The sequence below is a fragment of the Manis pentadactyla genome, chromosome 6, assembly GCF_030020395.1.
Source record: "Manis pentadactyla isolate mManPen7 chromosome 6, mManPen7.hap1, whole genome shotgun sequence".
NCBI classification, from domain to species: Eukaryota; Metazoa; Chordata; class Mammalia; order Pholidota; family Manidae; genus Manis; species Manis pentadactyla.
In genome coordinates, this window is record NC_080024.1 from 25,000,020 (window position 1) to 25,013,137 (window position 13,118).

At 40.7% G+C, this 13,118-nt stretch overlaps 1 protein-coding gene across 18 annotated transcripts in view; it reads right to left on the minus strand.

Moving 5' to 3' along the window:
• UNC80 (unc-80 homolog, NALCN channel complex subunit) overlaps nucleotides 1–13,118 on the minus strand; it is a 244,565-nt gene that overhangs the window by 16,673 nt on the left and 214,774 nt on the right. For 17 of the 18 annotated variants that reach the window (XM_036926837.2, XM_036926834.2, XM_036926833.2 and 14 more), the window contains 8 exons: nucleotides 12,832–13,032; nucleotides 10,538–10,661; nucleotides 9,463–9,588; nucleotides 8,110–8,233; nucleotides 7,176–7,382; nucleotides 4,311–4,495; nucleotides 3,504–3,669; nucleotides 1,980–2,159 (listed from right to left, as the gene is read on the minus strand). In XM_036926837.2, the coding sequence (XP_036782732.2) occupies nucleotides 1,980–2,159; nucleotides 3,504–3,669; nucleotides 4,311–4,495; nucleotides 7,176–7,382; nucleotides 8,110–8,233; nucleotides 9,463–9,588; nucleotides 10,538–10,661; nucleotides 12,832–13,032 (1,313 nt within the window). Of the gene's footprint in view, nucleotides 1–1,979; nucleotides 2,160–3,503; nucleotides 3,712–4,310; nucleotides 4,496–7,175; nucleotides 7,383–8,109; nucleotides 8,234–9,462; nucleotides 9,589–10,537; nucleotides 10,662–12,831; nucleotides 13,033–13,118 lie in introns of those variants that run through there. The other variant, XM_057503600.1, reaches the window with a different exon arrangement.

Sequence of the window (13,118 nt, forward strand, 5' to 3'; positions counted from 1 at the left end):
TGACATTTATTTAAAACACCCTAAGCAGTCATATTTCTAATGAAACTTCTTCCAAACCAAGAGGTATATATGGAAAGTGCTAGACATTTTAATTTGTTACATAATGGCTGTGACTTGAAGTTGGTTCTTATCATAGAATTGTATTTCCTTTTTCGATGCCTTCTCAGAGATGGGAATAAGCAACTGTGCCTTAAAAACACGGAAGGGCAGACAGAGCTATTCCTGCAAAGGCCTTTCCCAGATCTCCTTGATTTTTTTTTTTCCTCCTTATTCAAACTCATCTATCACTTAACACTTAGTTCCTCAGTGTTTGTTTGGTGATTCATCATGTACTGCCTTGAACTCACCCTTTTGTGAAGTGTTCTTTATCGAAAATGTCGGTCATCTCCTCTGTAAGACTATATCTAAGATTTTAGAAGGCAGAGAATACATCTTTCTCATACTTCCTCGTTCCTCATTTTGTACCGGCTAGGTCTTAATACAGTTTGATAATTAAATGGGAAAAGAGTTTAATTCAAAGCAGATATCCATCGGGCTTTCATACACTGCCCCCATATAAATACACACCCACTTCACAAGCACAGCCTTGTTTCTATTGGGATGGTTATGATGTCTGTGAGCAGAGATATTAGAAAAAATTGCACATTCATCAGTGTATGACTATTGGCTCTTGATCAGTGATATCTCTGTTTATATCTTCTCTACTTTCTTCCCTAGCTTCTTCCTACTGACAGGTTATCCACTTATTCATAAGGTTACCTGTGAAATATATTTAGCCTACTAAAAATAGGTGTTGCAATTTCCCATAATTTAAAACATTTGCTGGGAGAGACTACTTCAGGCATTTAAGAAAAATAGATAATACTTTAAGTCCTGAACTCTTTTGAGGACTTAATGAATATTCAAACTGCTGATCCCTATCTCATTTTGTTTTCTTGGTCAAGATTTTTCAAGATTTCTTTAATTACAGTTTTAGCAGTACTTCCATGTGTAATGACAAGGGTGATTTAGATACAAATATGTAACTGTGAAACTAATCTGGGAATATTACTGATTGATGTTTTGACAAAGCATTTATTTCTTTCCCTTTCCTACACATCCAAATGTAGTAGGGTATTAAAATACTTTCATTCATCTTATAGTTAATTAAAATTCTAGCCTCAATTCCCATTTCCTCTAATTTAGTTTAGGGTGGGGCTGTTATTCGGTCCGGAGGGACTCTGAGTGAAGGCGTCCTAAGTGTCCAGTACACTTTGCTATCAAGGTTATATCACAGTATCTTTAAAACACAACTGGAAAATAATCAATGCAATAGAAGAAACCATTAAATGACAGCAGTATTTAATGGAAACTTCTACTTCATAAAATCTACTCCTACTAATGAAGGGTGTTCTTGCCTGGATTTTCCCTCATTTCATGAGTGAACCAAATCTTAAGCATATGCATGAGAAGGTTCTGGGCTGCCATAGTCACTGGGGACACTCAATTCAAATTAGGATTTTATTCCTTCAGGACAGCTTGTTGGTTCACGTTCCAGGTAACATAGCCAGCTGGTCTTCTCTGCATCCTGTGTGTGTGCATTGCTCACTTTTCCTTCCCCAGGGGAGCCCCGTAGGTGCTGATTAGTCCCTAGGCAAGATGGCCTGGGGGAAGGGGAATAAATGTTTCCCTTAGTAACTTGAGCACAATTTAAGTGAGATTTAGGGAAAAGGTTGAATAGATAAGCTCAAAGAAAATTAGGGGTCACCAAAGATTACTTGTCTCCTGAATTCCTTCCAGATGACCAGGGATATCAAGGAATTTATAGAATTGCCAACAGTAGGAATCATGGAATCAGTCACAGATCCTTTATAAATCCTATTTTTGTACAAATGAACTGAAAATGTTCAGAAAGGCAGAAACCTTCCTAAGCCCTCACTCCATGGCCACATTGTGTCACACATGCCTGCATCCCTGCCTGATGCTGTGGGATGACCTACTTTCCTCATCCTCCTCATCAGTCCGACTCAGGGTGTCCTGTGAAGCCTGCTGGGAGGGCTCACTGTCCTGCTCCCAGACGGTGCCGGTGCCCGTGTTGGAGCGGGACATGGTGGCCAGGCTCAGGCGGTAAGCAGACGTGGACGTGCCCACAGTACTGATGGACGTCTTCCCTTGGTAGGCTAGTGGGGCAGAGAGACCAAAGGAAATCCGTGCTGAGGATCTTGCAAGAAAACAAATGTGTGCCGCACACTCCCCCCAACCCCGCGTATGTTATAGTTAAATAGTGTGTCCCAGATAAATGTGCTTTCAGACAAAGTAGCCAATGGAAGTGAGAACATTTCAGAAAAAGGAAGAAGAATTAGCCACAGATATAACTGAATAGTTTCCTTGTGGGAGCACAGCATGAAATGCTTTGACATTGCCTCTTTTCTCACTGCTTTTTTATTTCATTTGCCAGGGCTGGTAGAATGCAAATCAACTTTGACATGAGTTACAGCTTCCAACTTGATAGACTTTACTGAGAAATATACCTTGCCTGACACAGGCATACAGAAGCAGTAAGAACATTGTCTGATAGGAACCTCAAGATCAAAATCAGAATACATATCATCAAAACTGTATGCTCATTCTCCTTTTCCGAGAATTCCAACTTATAAAATACTACCTTGGTTCTCTGTCAGATCATTTTATTATAAAGCAGAATATTTGAAGGTCACTGTGTAGAGTTCACCGAGATTATACTTGTCAAAATTTTTTGTCTTTTAGCACATTGCAAGTAAAAATAAATACTTAAGAAAGAAAAAAGCCACACACCTAATATTCTACTTATGGGTACTGACTGCCCTCTATTGGCAGATAAAGATTTCTTTACCTTCCTCTGTAACCTGTGGTTACTCTAAGTACAAAAAGTAAGCCATGCATTCCTAAAGAACATACTGAATAATGTTTAAAAAGTACCCCCTAACCTGCCAACTCTAATTCAACCCTCCCAGCCCCCATTTCTGAAAAGCTAAAGGCTCTGTAAGCAATCATACAGACCTGGTTGGAAGCCCCCTCACTTTTGTCACTGTCATGTAAGTTATTTATCCTCTACTGAGTCTCAGTTTCCTCATTTCTAAAGTGGACTCTCAGTTATACACCTTGTAGGTGTTTGTGTGGATTAAACAAACAAACAAAAATCTAAGAAACAATCTACCATATGATAGAAGCTCCATGAATGTGAGCTCCCCCTTCAGGCAAGAATTTAAATATATATGTTTTTCCAGTTACATATTCAAGAAACAGCCAAACCACTGGAATGGAAATTGAAAAAAAAAATGTTTAGGAAAGGAATAAAATTAAACTCCTATGAGACCCCCTTGACTTTTGTTTTTGGCAATGGTCACATGGTCAAGTCTACAGTATTCTAAAATGACTGACCCCATACATGGTTCTGAAAAGAGCTGTGACCAGGACAAAGGCATTCTTTGTGGGCTGTGAGTTCCATTAGCCAAACACATTCAAACTACCCCATGCATACTCACCTGACCCACTGTGAACTGCCTCTTTTAGAATTTTTAGTTCACTGTTGAACTCAGCAATAAGGGAGCTCTTACACAGAGGGCGTGGAATAAAGCGCCGCTCCAGCTGGTCTGCAATGTGTTGCCGGGCGGAAAGCTCCTCGTGATTCTCTGCTGGTTGGGCCAGCAGCTGAAAGAGAGGCACAGACTCTCAGGTCCTCACTTTTCGAACCTGTAAAATGGGCTAGTTATTATACCTATTTCATAACTGACTGTGAAGATTAAATTAGATAATGAAGGTAATTAAATATTGAAAATAAATAAAGTGTGGTGTTCTTAGAAAGATGCTTTATTTGGGAAGCGCTTAATCAACATATTGTTTTGAATAGTGATTCATGCCCAGGAAATCGGGGCATGAAAAGAATAAAAAGGTAGATGAGTACTAGGGATCTCAGTGGAAGAACATGCTTTAATTGTCCCATTTTTCTCATGTTTATTTAAAATCAATCTCCATCATTCCATTGAAGAAAGGAGAACATTCTGTAGATCATTCCACTGGGTCAGTCTTATTTTTGGGGGGGTGGGTGAGTGTGGAGAGGGCAAAGTTTTATAGACTCTAATAAAGCTGTTACTGTGAAAGTAATTCTAATGTGACATTTTATCCTCTGAGAAACATTTTTAAATTGTTTTCTCATCAGGCACAGTACTAACAGGTCCTATAAATTAGCTTTAGCACATCCCATGGGCACGGCTGTTGTGATCCTGCCTTAATTTGGCGAGCAGCACACTCATGGGGCTTGTCACCTCTGGGAGGAGGCGCACACACCACACCTTGCACTGGATGAAAGGGCGCAAGAGCACGAAGATGGGTATCCGGGTCCTCACGATGAAGTCCAGGAAGTCCCACAGGGCCAGGCCTCCCACCTTCCGCAGGGCCATCTCCTTCACCTGGAGGCTCAGCCAGTACCACTGGCTGCCCAGCTGCCTCTCAAAGCAGACGAGGATCACCTTCAGCGCTTCGCACCAGGAGAAAAGAAAAGTGAGTCTGCAGACTTGTGCTCCAGAGGATCACTGCCCACAGTCACAGCCCTTAAGGCACCAAAAAACCTTCTAAATCTTCTAACCTCTCTCCATGTTTCCAAAAACTTACATGTACTCCTAAGCGAGAATATTCAGACATCGTGACAAAAAAATGTGTGAGGTAAGCATGTTTTGATTCCAGTTAGGACTTTTCTTAAGTGCATTTAACTACTATTTTGGAAAATACAGAGCAAAGCGATTCATAGAATTGAAAGGGAAATGTGTTATAAACATGAAGTTTGGCAAATATTTTGCTTTCCAAAAGTTTTGTCATGGTGGCTTTATGGTAACACTACTGTATGACTCATGTCCTAGGTAAAACATGGGCGTTTTAAAAAGTATTTTTGTTTTTTCTTTTAAGCATAGAAATAATATAGTCTTTTTACTAAAAGTAAAACTAAACCATGCAGAAGTGCACAAAGTTTAAAAAGTAAACTTCCCAGCTCTTTTTCTGACCCCACCCTCAACTGCTCCCCAGAGATACCAGGAAATTTGTTTGAGTATATCCTTCTAGATAAAAATGCTCCACCCTCCCTCTCTCCCTCCCACCTTCAAATTGCACATCATGCTATTACTAAACTCTGCTGGATTTCTTTTACAATATCTCTTTCCTCCCAGATTCTGGCAGCCCTGTCACAATCTACATTTATTTATTTTGCAGGACGCTGATTTCCTAAACAGTGCATCAGGAAAACCCAGAATATTGTAAATATGTCAAAGATTGTGGTGGGGGCTCCCATGGACACCCATGCTGTCCCTACAGGGTCCGCAGTGCGGCAGTCTGGGAACCTGGGAATTCTTGAGCAGTAGTAGAGCCCATCTCAGCAACCAAATAACATACATAAACCCTACTCAGTAAAGCCCTCCTGAGTCACAGGCACCTTTGCCATCCCTTTGGGCCATTTGCAGGGGAAAACTCTCACGTAGGGGAGAGATGCTGTGGGATTCTTCTTTACCCACCTCTCTCCTCAAAATCTCACTTTTTGCAGCAATCACTCATCGCAATTCCTTTTCCTCAACTAAGCAAACAAATGAACAAGAAGCACCACTCCCTTTTCCCTACGTTGTCCTGGTGACATTACTACTCTAATGTGTCTGTTGGCCTCTGGGTTTCTGCCATTCTGCTTTGCACCCTCTCCTCCATCAGTCTAGCACACAAGCGGCATAGCAAAGGGCTCAAGAGCAGGGCCTCTGGTGCCAGATGGCTTGGCTTTGAAATTTGGCTCTGCCACTTATCTACTGTGTGATTTTAGGTTAAGTTAGTCAACCTTTCTGGGCCTTAGCCACTTCACTTCTAAAATGAGAACATTCACTTCTTAGAGTTGTTGTGAGGATTCAATGTGATGATGATGTTGTAAACTATAGAAAACACTGCTTAGTGTGCAGTAAGTGTTCAAAGTAAATATAGGAATAAATTTATAGCAGTGGTCCAGTAGCCTGGCCAAATAACCAAAGGATCTGCCTTCATTAAAAAGGCAGGAAGTGGAGAGAACTGGCAACAGCTACTTGTCAAGTGTTTTCTCTTACCCTTGTCTCACATGTTAAACTGTCTTTCTCCATCATCCTCTGTATAATCCCAAGACTCATGCAGGGTTTTCTCCCAGAATCTAGGTTTAATTGGCGCCCTATGTTTTTTGCCTCTGGCAGCCAAGCCCATGTGCATAAGTCCTGTGCACGTGTATACTTGTTCCATCTTTTCCTTGTTCATTCTTACTGTCCATCATATCATTTTCAAATGCATCCCTTTGTAACGCAGTCCAAACACCTCACACACTCCAAACTCCAAGGACCAGTTTCTCCCAGTATGTACATGGTCATCTTATCCTCTCCACCAAGATCTGCTTTGATGAATTGAAAAATGTCAGGCAAGATACTCTCAACTTCCTTCCTTTGAGGTTTTCTGGAGCCAGTGCTCCTTATTCTCAGTGCTATGGCAAGAGTGGTCCTTTCCCTCTAGCGTAGTTCATGCACGGCCAAGGAGTGGCTTTCCAGTGTTCCATGGCTCAGGGATAAGCTAAAGGCTGGGAAAGGGAAATGGGAAGGTAGGAGTGGAAAGGGTAAGGGAATCGGCAAGCCTATGGGAGGAGAACAACAGCTGGCCTCACTAGAGAGAAGATCTGCACAGAGATTTCAAGGTGATACTGTGAGGGAAGCAAAATGACTAGTATGGCGTATGATGTACTACAAGGCCACCATGTCTACTGCACGGGATGTGGACTGCCCAACTCCAGGGGCTCCATTCACATAGACGACAGACCAGTGAGCCCCATGAGCTGTGCAGTGTCCTTGTACACTAGACTGAACCTAGATCTGATAAAAGCCACCAATGAAAACCTCGTTAACTGAATCAGCAAGGAGGCATTCTTAGTGCAGATGCCTTCCTTACATGTCCAGACACACTTATAAAAACAACCATGTAAATTAGGTACCGTGGATATGAAAGTACTTTGTTTTTTGGCAGATGTTTGACGGAGGGAAACCAGACTCTTTTGCTTTTACTTGTCTTCTGAAACAGAAGTCTTCTGAATACTTTTGAGTCAAGGTGGAACATAACTAAGTACACATGTATATACAATATATTTGCATAGAGAGAGAGTGAGAAGAGGAAGCACCCACCTAAGTATGCTGCTTGGCTGGTGGACTCCGCCAGCCCTTCCCTGCGCAAGTCTTTCCCTGCATCCCCGGGGGTGGAGCAGTGGGCGGGGGAGCTCTCCAACATGAAGTTCTTGCTCCGGGACGTGCTGATGATCCGTGGAGGCAGGAGTACGTTAATGACCGTCTGCAGGAGCAGCTGCACCTCTGGCTGCTCCAGCCATGGGCTATCTGAAGGGCAGAGTTTGGAAGACGGAATTGGACAGAAAAGCAAGTCACGAGACAGACTTCCCAAATAAGACACAGAAAAATGCATCTGTCTTTCCAGTTTCAAACTAGAACACCCTACAAATTTGGGTGTCACTCCACCAAGTACAGCTTCTCCTATGCACCAAAAGAGAGTTCCTGGTATGGAGTGTTTTTTCCATTGTCAGCACCCAAGGGTTTGTGTTCTTAGCAAATTCCCTGCTTACCATTTCAATCTCCTTCCTTTTCAGCTCAAATACCCATAATGTACTATCTTTACATTTGAGATGAGCTTTTCCTAAAACAAAAATCCCCCAAGGAGGAAGAGTAATGAAAATACATTGGAATTTAATGCCAGGGGCAGGATTTATGCTAAACCTAATGGCAATAGGTTATAAAGTTCACTCAACTCACACCATACAGTACTTCAATTAATACCATTTTCTTAATTGAAATAATGTTCTCCCGACTTTTGCTGTACTGAAATGATTTTGCATAAGGTGTATCTTCTAAGATGTAGAACAGAGAAACTCTTGACCCAGGATAGCTAAAGTGAAAAGAAAGAAAAACTCTATTTCCTAAGGTAGCCCTGCTTAAATTATTCAGATTGCCTTCACTGATGGCCTTCATAGGAAAAGGAAAAGAAATAACAATGTGATATTTAAGAAAACACAACAACAATGATAATGTCCTTTAGTTAAATTAATCAGACCTTTGCTTCCAGATCCTACTGTGAGCACAAATGGGATGAGCAGATTTAAAAGCATCCCCTCCCTTCGCTCTTGATTGGTGAATGGGGAGATCACATGGCTTAAAGGAAAATCTTCTTTTAAAGCCTGTGCAGCAATAATAGAAAAAAAGATTAATTGACCCCCACACCCGTTCAGTATGTCTGTTTTTACACAGCATGACGGAGATGGTGAGCCCCTGCTGGCTGCTCCTGCAAACTATGAGTTCATGGGTTGTCTGTGCAAGCATACAAGATTCACTTAAAACTGATACTTTACCATTTGCTTGACATAATTGAGAGCCAAATACCTAAAAAACAGTAACATCTTGAATATTAAATGAAATATTATAATACTTATGGCCTAGTACAAAAACAATGGCATTTCCCCATTCATGTTCTCCATGTGTCCACCAACAAATATTTTAGAGACAAAAGAAAGGGAAGAAAATGAGAACTTGCTACTAGCTCCATTGGGGGTATTTAAAGTTCTCTGACCCCTACTTGAGGCTTTCTCCAAGCCAGAAAGCAATAGGCAATATAGAAAGAAAGAAATGATCTCTCTATGCAGGTTATTTAAATGTATCACTTTAGAGATGTCATTGTTTCCCTTTGCATGGTAGCCACAGACCTTGCTTAATTTCTTTTTTATTATTTACCCAATTTCTAAATGATAGACCATCAAGCATGGTTGTCAGACAGTGGATGGGTCAGTTATACATTCATACCAGTTGTATATTTTCCATTGGTCATAGAGCCAATGACCCACTCTCTAAAATTAGCTGACTGACAGAAATAGGCAAGGGAATTGGTATTCCACACTTTTTGGCTTGGGAAGGATTGGTTTAAGAAATAAAAGAACTGGGAGAATAAAAGAAAAAGTACCCAAATATTCAATCCACAATCATTAAAGAAATGGAGATATTCAAAGCTTAGTAATGGTGTATGAAAGAATGTTACATTGCAATTCTTTCAGCAAATATTTAAAACCAGACTTTGAATATTACTGCCTCTTTTAATTAACAATTGTGAGCTGACTATCTGTGAACCACTCTTTTCCTAAGGTATTTGCACATATTTTAAATGACTCAAGTGGTTTCTCAGGTCGTGGCAGGACTAAATGACTCTGCTATTTTTGAGATCTCGAGAAGAATTACAGAAGCACAACTTAGGGCCAAGCTCAGGGCTGAAGGTCCAAACCTGTAAACATTTGGAGATGTTTACATTTTTGTTTCACAGATTTTGCCCAGCCTTTGCAGAGAAAAAAAAGAGAGCACCGTGATCTGGTGCCTCGGCCATCAACTTAATGAGCGTGACAAACAGGTAAGGCAGTCACACCTGTATCTGCAATGCTACAAGCCGGACAACAGCTGTGCTGAAGGGCAGAGGTGGTGAGAGATAAGGGCTGAGATGAAGAAGGGGTAATCCATCAGCAACACTGGAAGGTCCTACCACTCCCATCACCTGAAATACAAACAGAGCACGTGACCAGCCTTGACTACTGCAAGTTCATGCAACCATAGTAAGGGAGTCTCATTTAATAATCATAGTATAATCATCATCATTTGAAAGTTGGGCATGTTACTTTCAGTCTGTTCTTGTTGCTGCCTTCTTAAGGCATGTAATGTCTGGAGTCAGATCGAACGGTACAGTGGATGCAGCCAAGGTTTTGTAGAATGTTTTCTTTTTTTATAGTTAACTATGTAAATAATGAAGGATGAAGCAAAGAACTATTCTAATCAGGAGGACATACTTACTTAGGGATTCAAAGGAATGCAGTCTACATTCTTTGATGGAGCAAATATTGACAGCGATGATGGTGGTAACAGCTCTATTTGCACTAGGCATTCCAGCTACAGATTTATTGCTCAACTAGTTAAGCAGCAGATCCTATTCAATGAAATGCTCTAACATGGTTTCCACATTGTACAAAACCTTGTCAGGACCAGACTCTAGATATTACATAAGTGCCGAAAAAAAATTTTTTTTTTCTTCATAGAAACCTTAGACTGGCCAATTCATGGTGTCATTTTGCACTAAAAAAGAAAAAAAAATCTCTCTGTGTTTTTAAACTTTCCCACCCCAGACTACCTCCACTTCTCGCCAATTGTTCAGCCCCCGCCACCCCACTCTCCAACTGGCAGCCCTCAGCTCTCAGCGCAGCTTGAAGAGGTGAATTGTCAAAGTGGTGTGTGGGAAGCAGCGCACCAAATCCCCTCTGTGTAGGGATGGGCCCCTGTATCTCCCCACGCACCACCTTGAAATGTACCTCACTATTTTCGGTGTCACCTGAGCCATCTGATTTCACTTAGTAGGGGCACAAAGTGGTTGACCTGTAAATCTTCAATTCAGAGAAGTCAATAGCAGAGTTAAATTTTGTAAAGTTTCATAAGATTGCCACTTGGCTACTCACCAGATTGACACAGACATTGATCAGTGACCTAAGGTGAGGCAGGAAGGATATGATTGGCTGCCTCTGAAGTGTCAAACAAACCCCTTCAATCAAATTGCTGGCAGGCTCCCACTCAACCTGTCGCCTGGAATACAATACAGGAGCCATTAGCAGCTTGGCTCCCTCCTGGAGACAGTCTGAACAAGCGAATGAGACAGTGATTCTGACTGCCAGCTAAGACAGGACGGGTGTCTGAGACAACAGAGTGCTTCACACGGGATGACGTTTACCCATGTTGTTCCAAAAGTACAGAGCACAGTGGGAAGGGAAGAAGATACTGAAAACGTAGCAAAGGCACTCCTGCCCCACTCGACTAATGAGACAAAATCTATTGAAGAAAAAAACAGAGATGATGAATGGGTTGCATTTTAAATGCCCAGATCTCAGCTTTGAGAGAGGGTGTGAGACTACCATTCTAGTGAACCCACCATAGGCATCATTACTCGCAACAGAATTAATCTGACCACAGGCTGCATTTCTGAAATCTATTTATCAGACTACAGTTGTTCTCATTAGCTTTCACACCAGACTGCAATTAGATTTATATGGTTTAACTCCTGCCGAAAAGATGGCATTAGAAGAAAATAGCCTATTTAAAAAGTGTTCTTTCTAGGCTTCCTAAGAAATGATACTTTTTGGCTAATTTCTATGGTAGTATAAATAGTGGCAACATAACTCAATTAGATGACCATGAGATTTTATGTAACGAAAATCAATATGGTCTGTAACTGTCTCAGGACTGAAAGAGTCATCTCTGTGGCCCCCAAATAAGCAGGTTGTACTTTACTGTTATCAACATTTCTAAATATTATTCTGGAAACAATTTCTAACCTTATATTCCTAAGCATATGCCAAAATTAAATATCTGCCATGACAAAATGCAAGTGTTCATAAATGAGGGTATGTTCACATCCTTGATGCTTTGGTCACCTACAAGTCAGGTTCAGTCACATTTCTCTTACTGAACCGAGATCACCTGATAAAATTACATCTGAGGCAACCCTAAATTCACAGTATGCACCCTAGGAAAACTGCCTACAATTGACCAAGTCTATACATGAATCCAGAAATCTACTTTGAAGAAGCATGATGTTCTTTATAATGGACTTAGTTTATATAACAATTGAATCAGCCTATGGAGATGTTGAACATCTTTAGATACAAAGTTTTTAAGAAAAACAATTTATTTTGATACACACTTGTAGGACTTCCAAGACTTTGGCCATTTGACAATAGGCACAAACGTTCCATTGGAACCACTAAAGAAAAAAAGGAGAGCTTAAGGACAGACATGTCCATGCCACTGAAATAAATGTGTAGGCATTTGTCACCATGGTATAAAAGAATATAGGAAGAAACTATTAATTATTAGGATGAAATCTTTCAATCTCTTTTTTTTATAAATTCAAAACTCCTGATGGCTGCATAAATGAAGAACACAGGCTTAAAACCTAGAAAAGTTCTGACAAATTGAATACTAAGTGCTACAAATTCTTGGGCAAGAATTGCATTGATTTTGAGTTTAGTGTAAAAGGACAGAAAATGCTCTCACTAACCCAAACTTGAAATTTCTGAGAGAGTGGATTTATCAGCATTTAATCAATTGAACTATCTGCTCACTACAGCTGTAGGTTTCCAAGCTGGACTCAGATCTCCAGGTAGGCTGGCTCAGAGGCATCCTCACAAAGGAGGGCTATCAGTGGGTATTTCAGGCCGGTGAACAGAGATCAAGTGGTAATAAAGTTCACTTAGTACTACCCTGAATTAGGTGAAAAGTTGAAAATTAGGTCTTTGTTATCAATCTTGAGATCTTTTCAGCTGTTACTTGGTTGATGATTGGAAAGCCTGCATTTCTCTATACTGGGACCTAAATACTACGTTAAAAACAGTATTTTTTGAACATCAAATTACATTTTCTTCTCTCCTTAGTTGTTTTATTTATCAGGCATACTCTGCCTTAGTTCAAAAAGAACTGAAGGATACTCACTGAATTTCTTATGTGTATCAGATAAGGAACACAATAGCTAAGAAATGAATAGATTTTTTTCAAATGACATAATTTCAAAGACCATGTTATTTCCTCAAAATGTAGACCCTGCTACTTATGCATTCATATACCCAGGTAACTAGGCACATACACCAACAGAAAATTTTCATATCATCCATTCAACTTCAGATTGATCCACCATCTTCAAAAATGACAAACCCAAACTTTAAGACTTGCAATGTCAACAGTTGACTAGAGGCCTCCTCACCTCAAAGTTGGCATCTTATGAATTTTGTTGAACATCCTATCCAATCTCTTTAAAATGAGGATAAGAGCCGGCCTCACTGCCTCGGCTGTCCAGTCGGTAATAGGCAGCATCTCCATAATGTAGCGCCGAAGCCCACGGCTCTCCATTGTCTGGGTGTCGTATGGCGCCAGCTTCAGAAGGGAGTGTGCAATTTCTGCCAACCTAAAGTTTTTTTTAAAGAATAAGTTTAGAATGCCCCAGTGGGAATTTTCCCACATAGCTTCATGCTGATCACGTTCTCTCCAGCA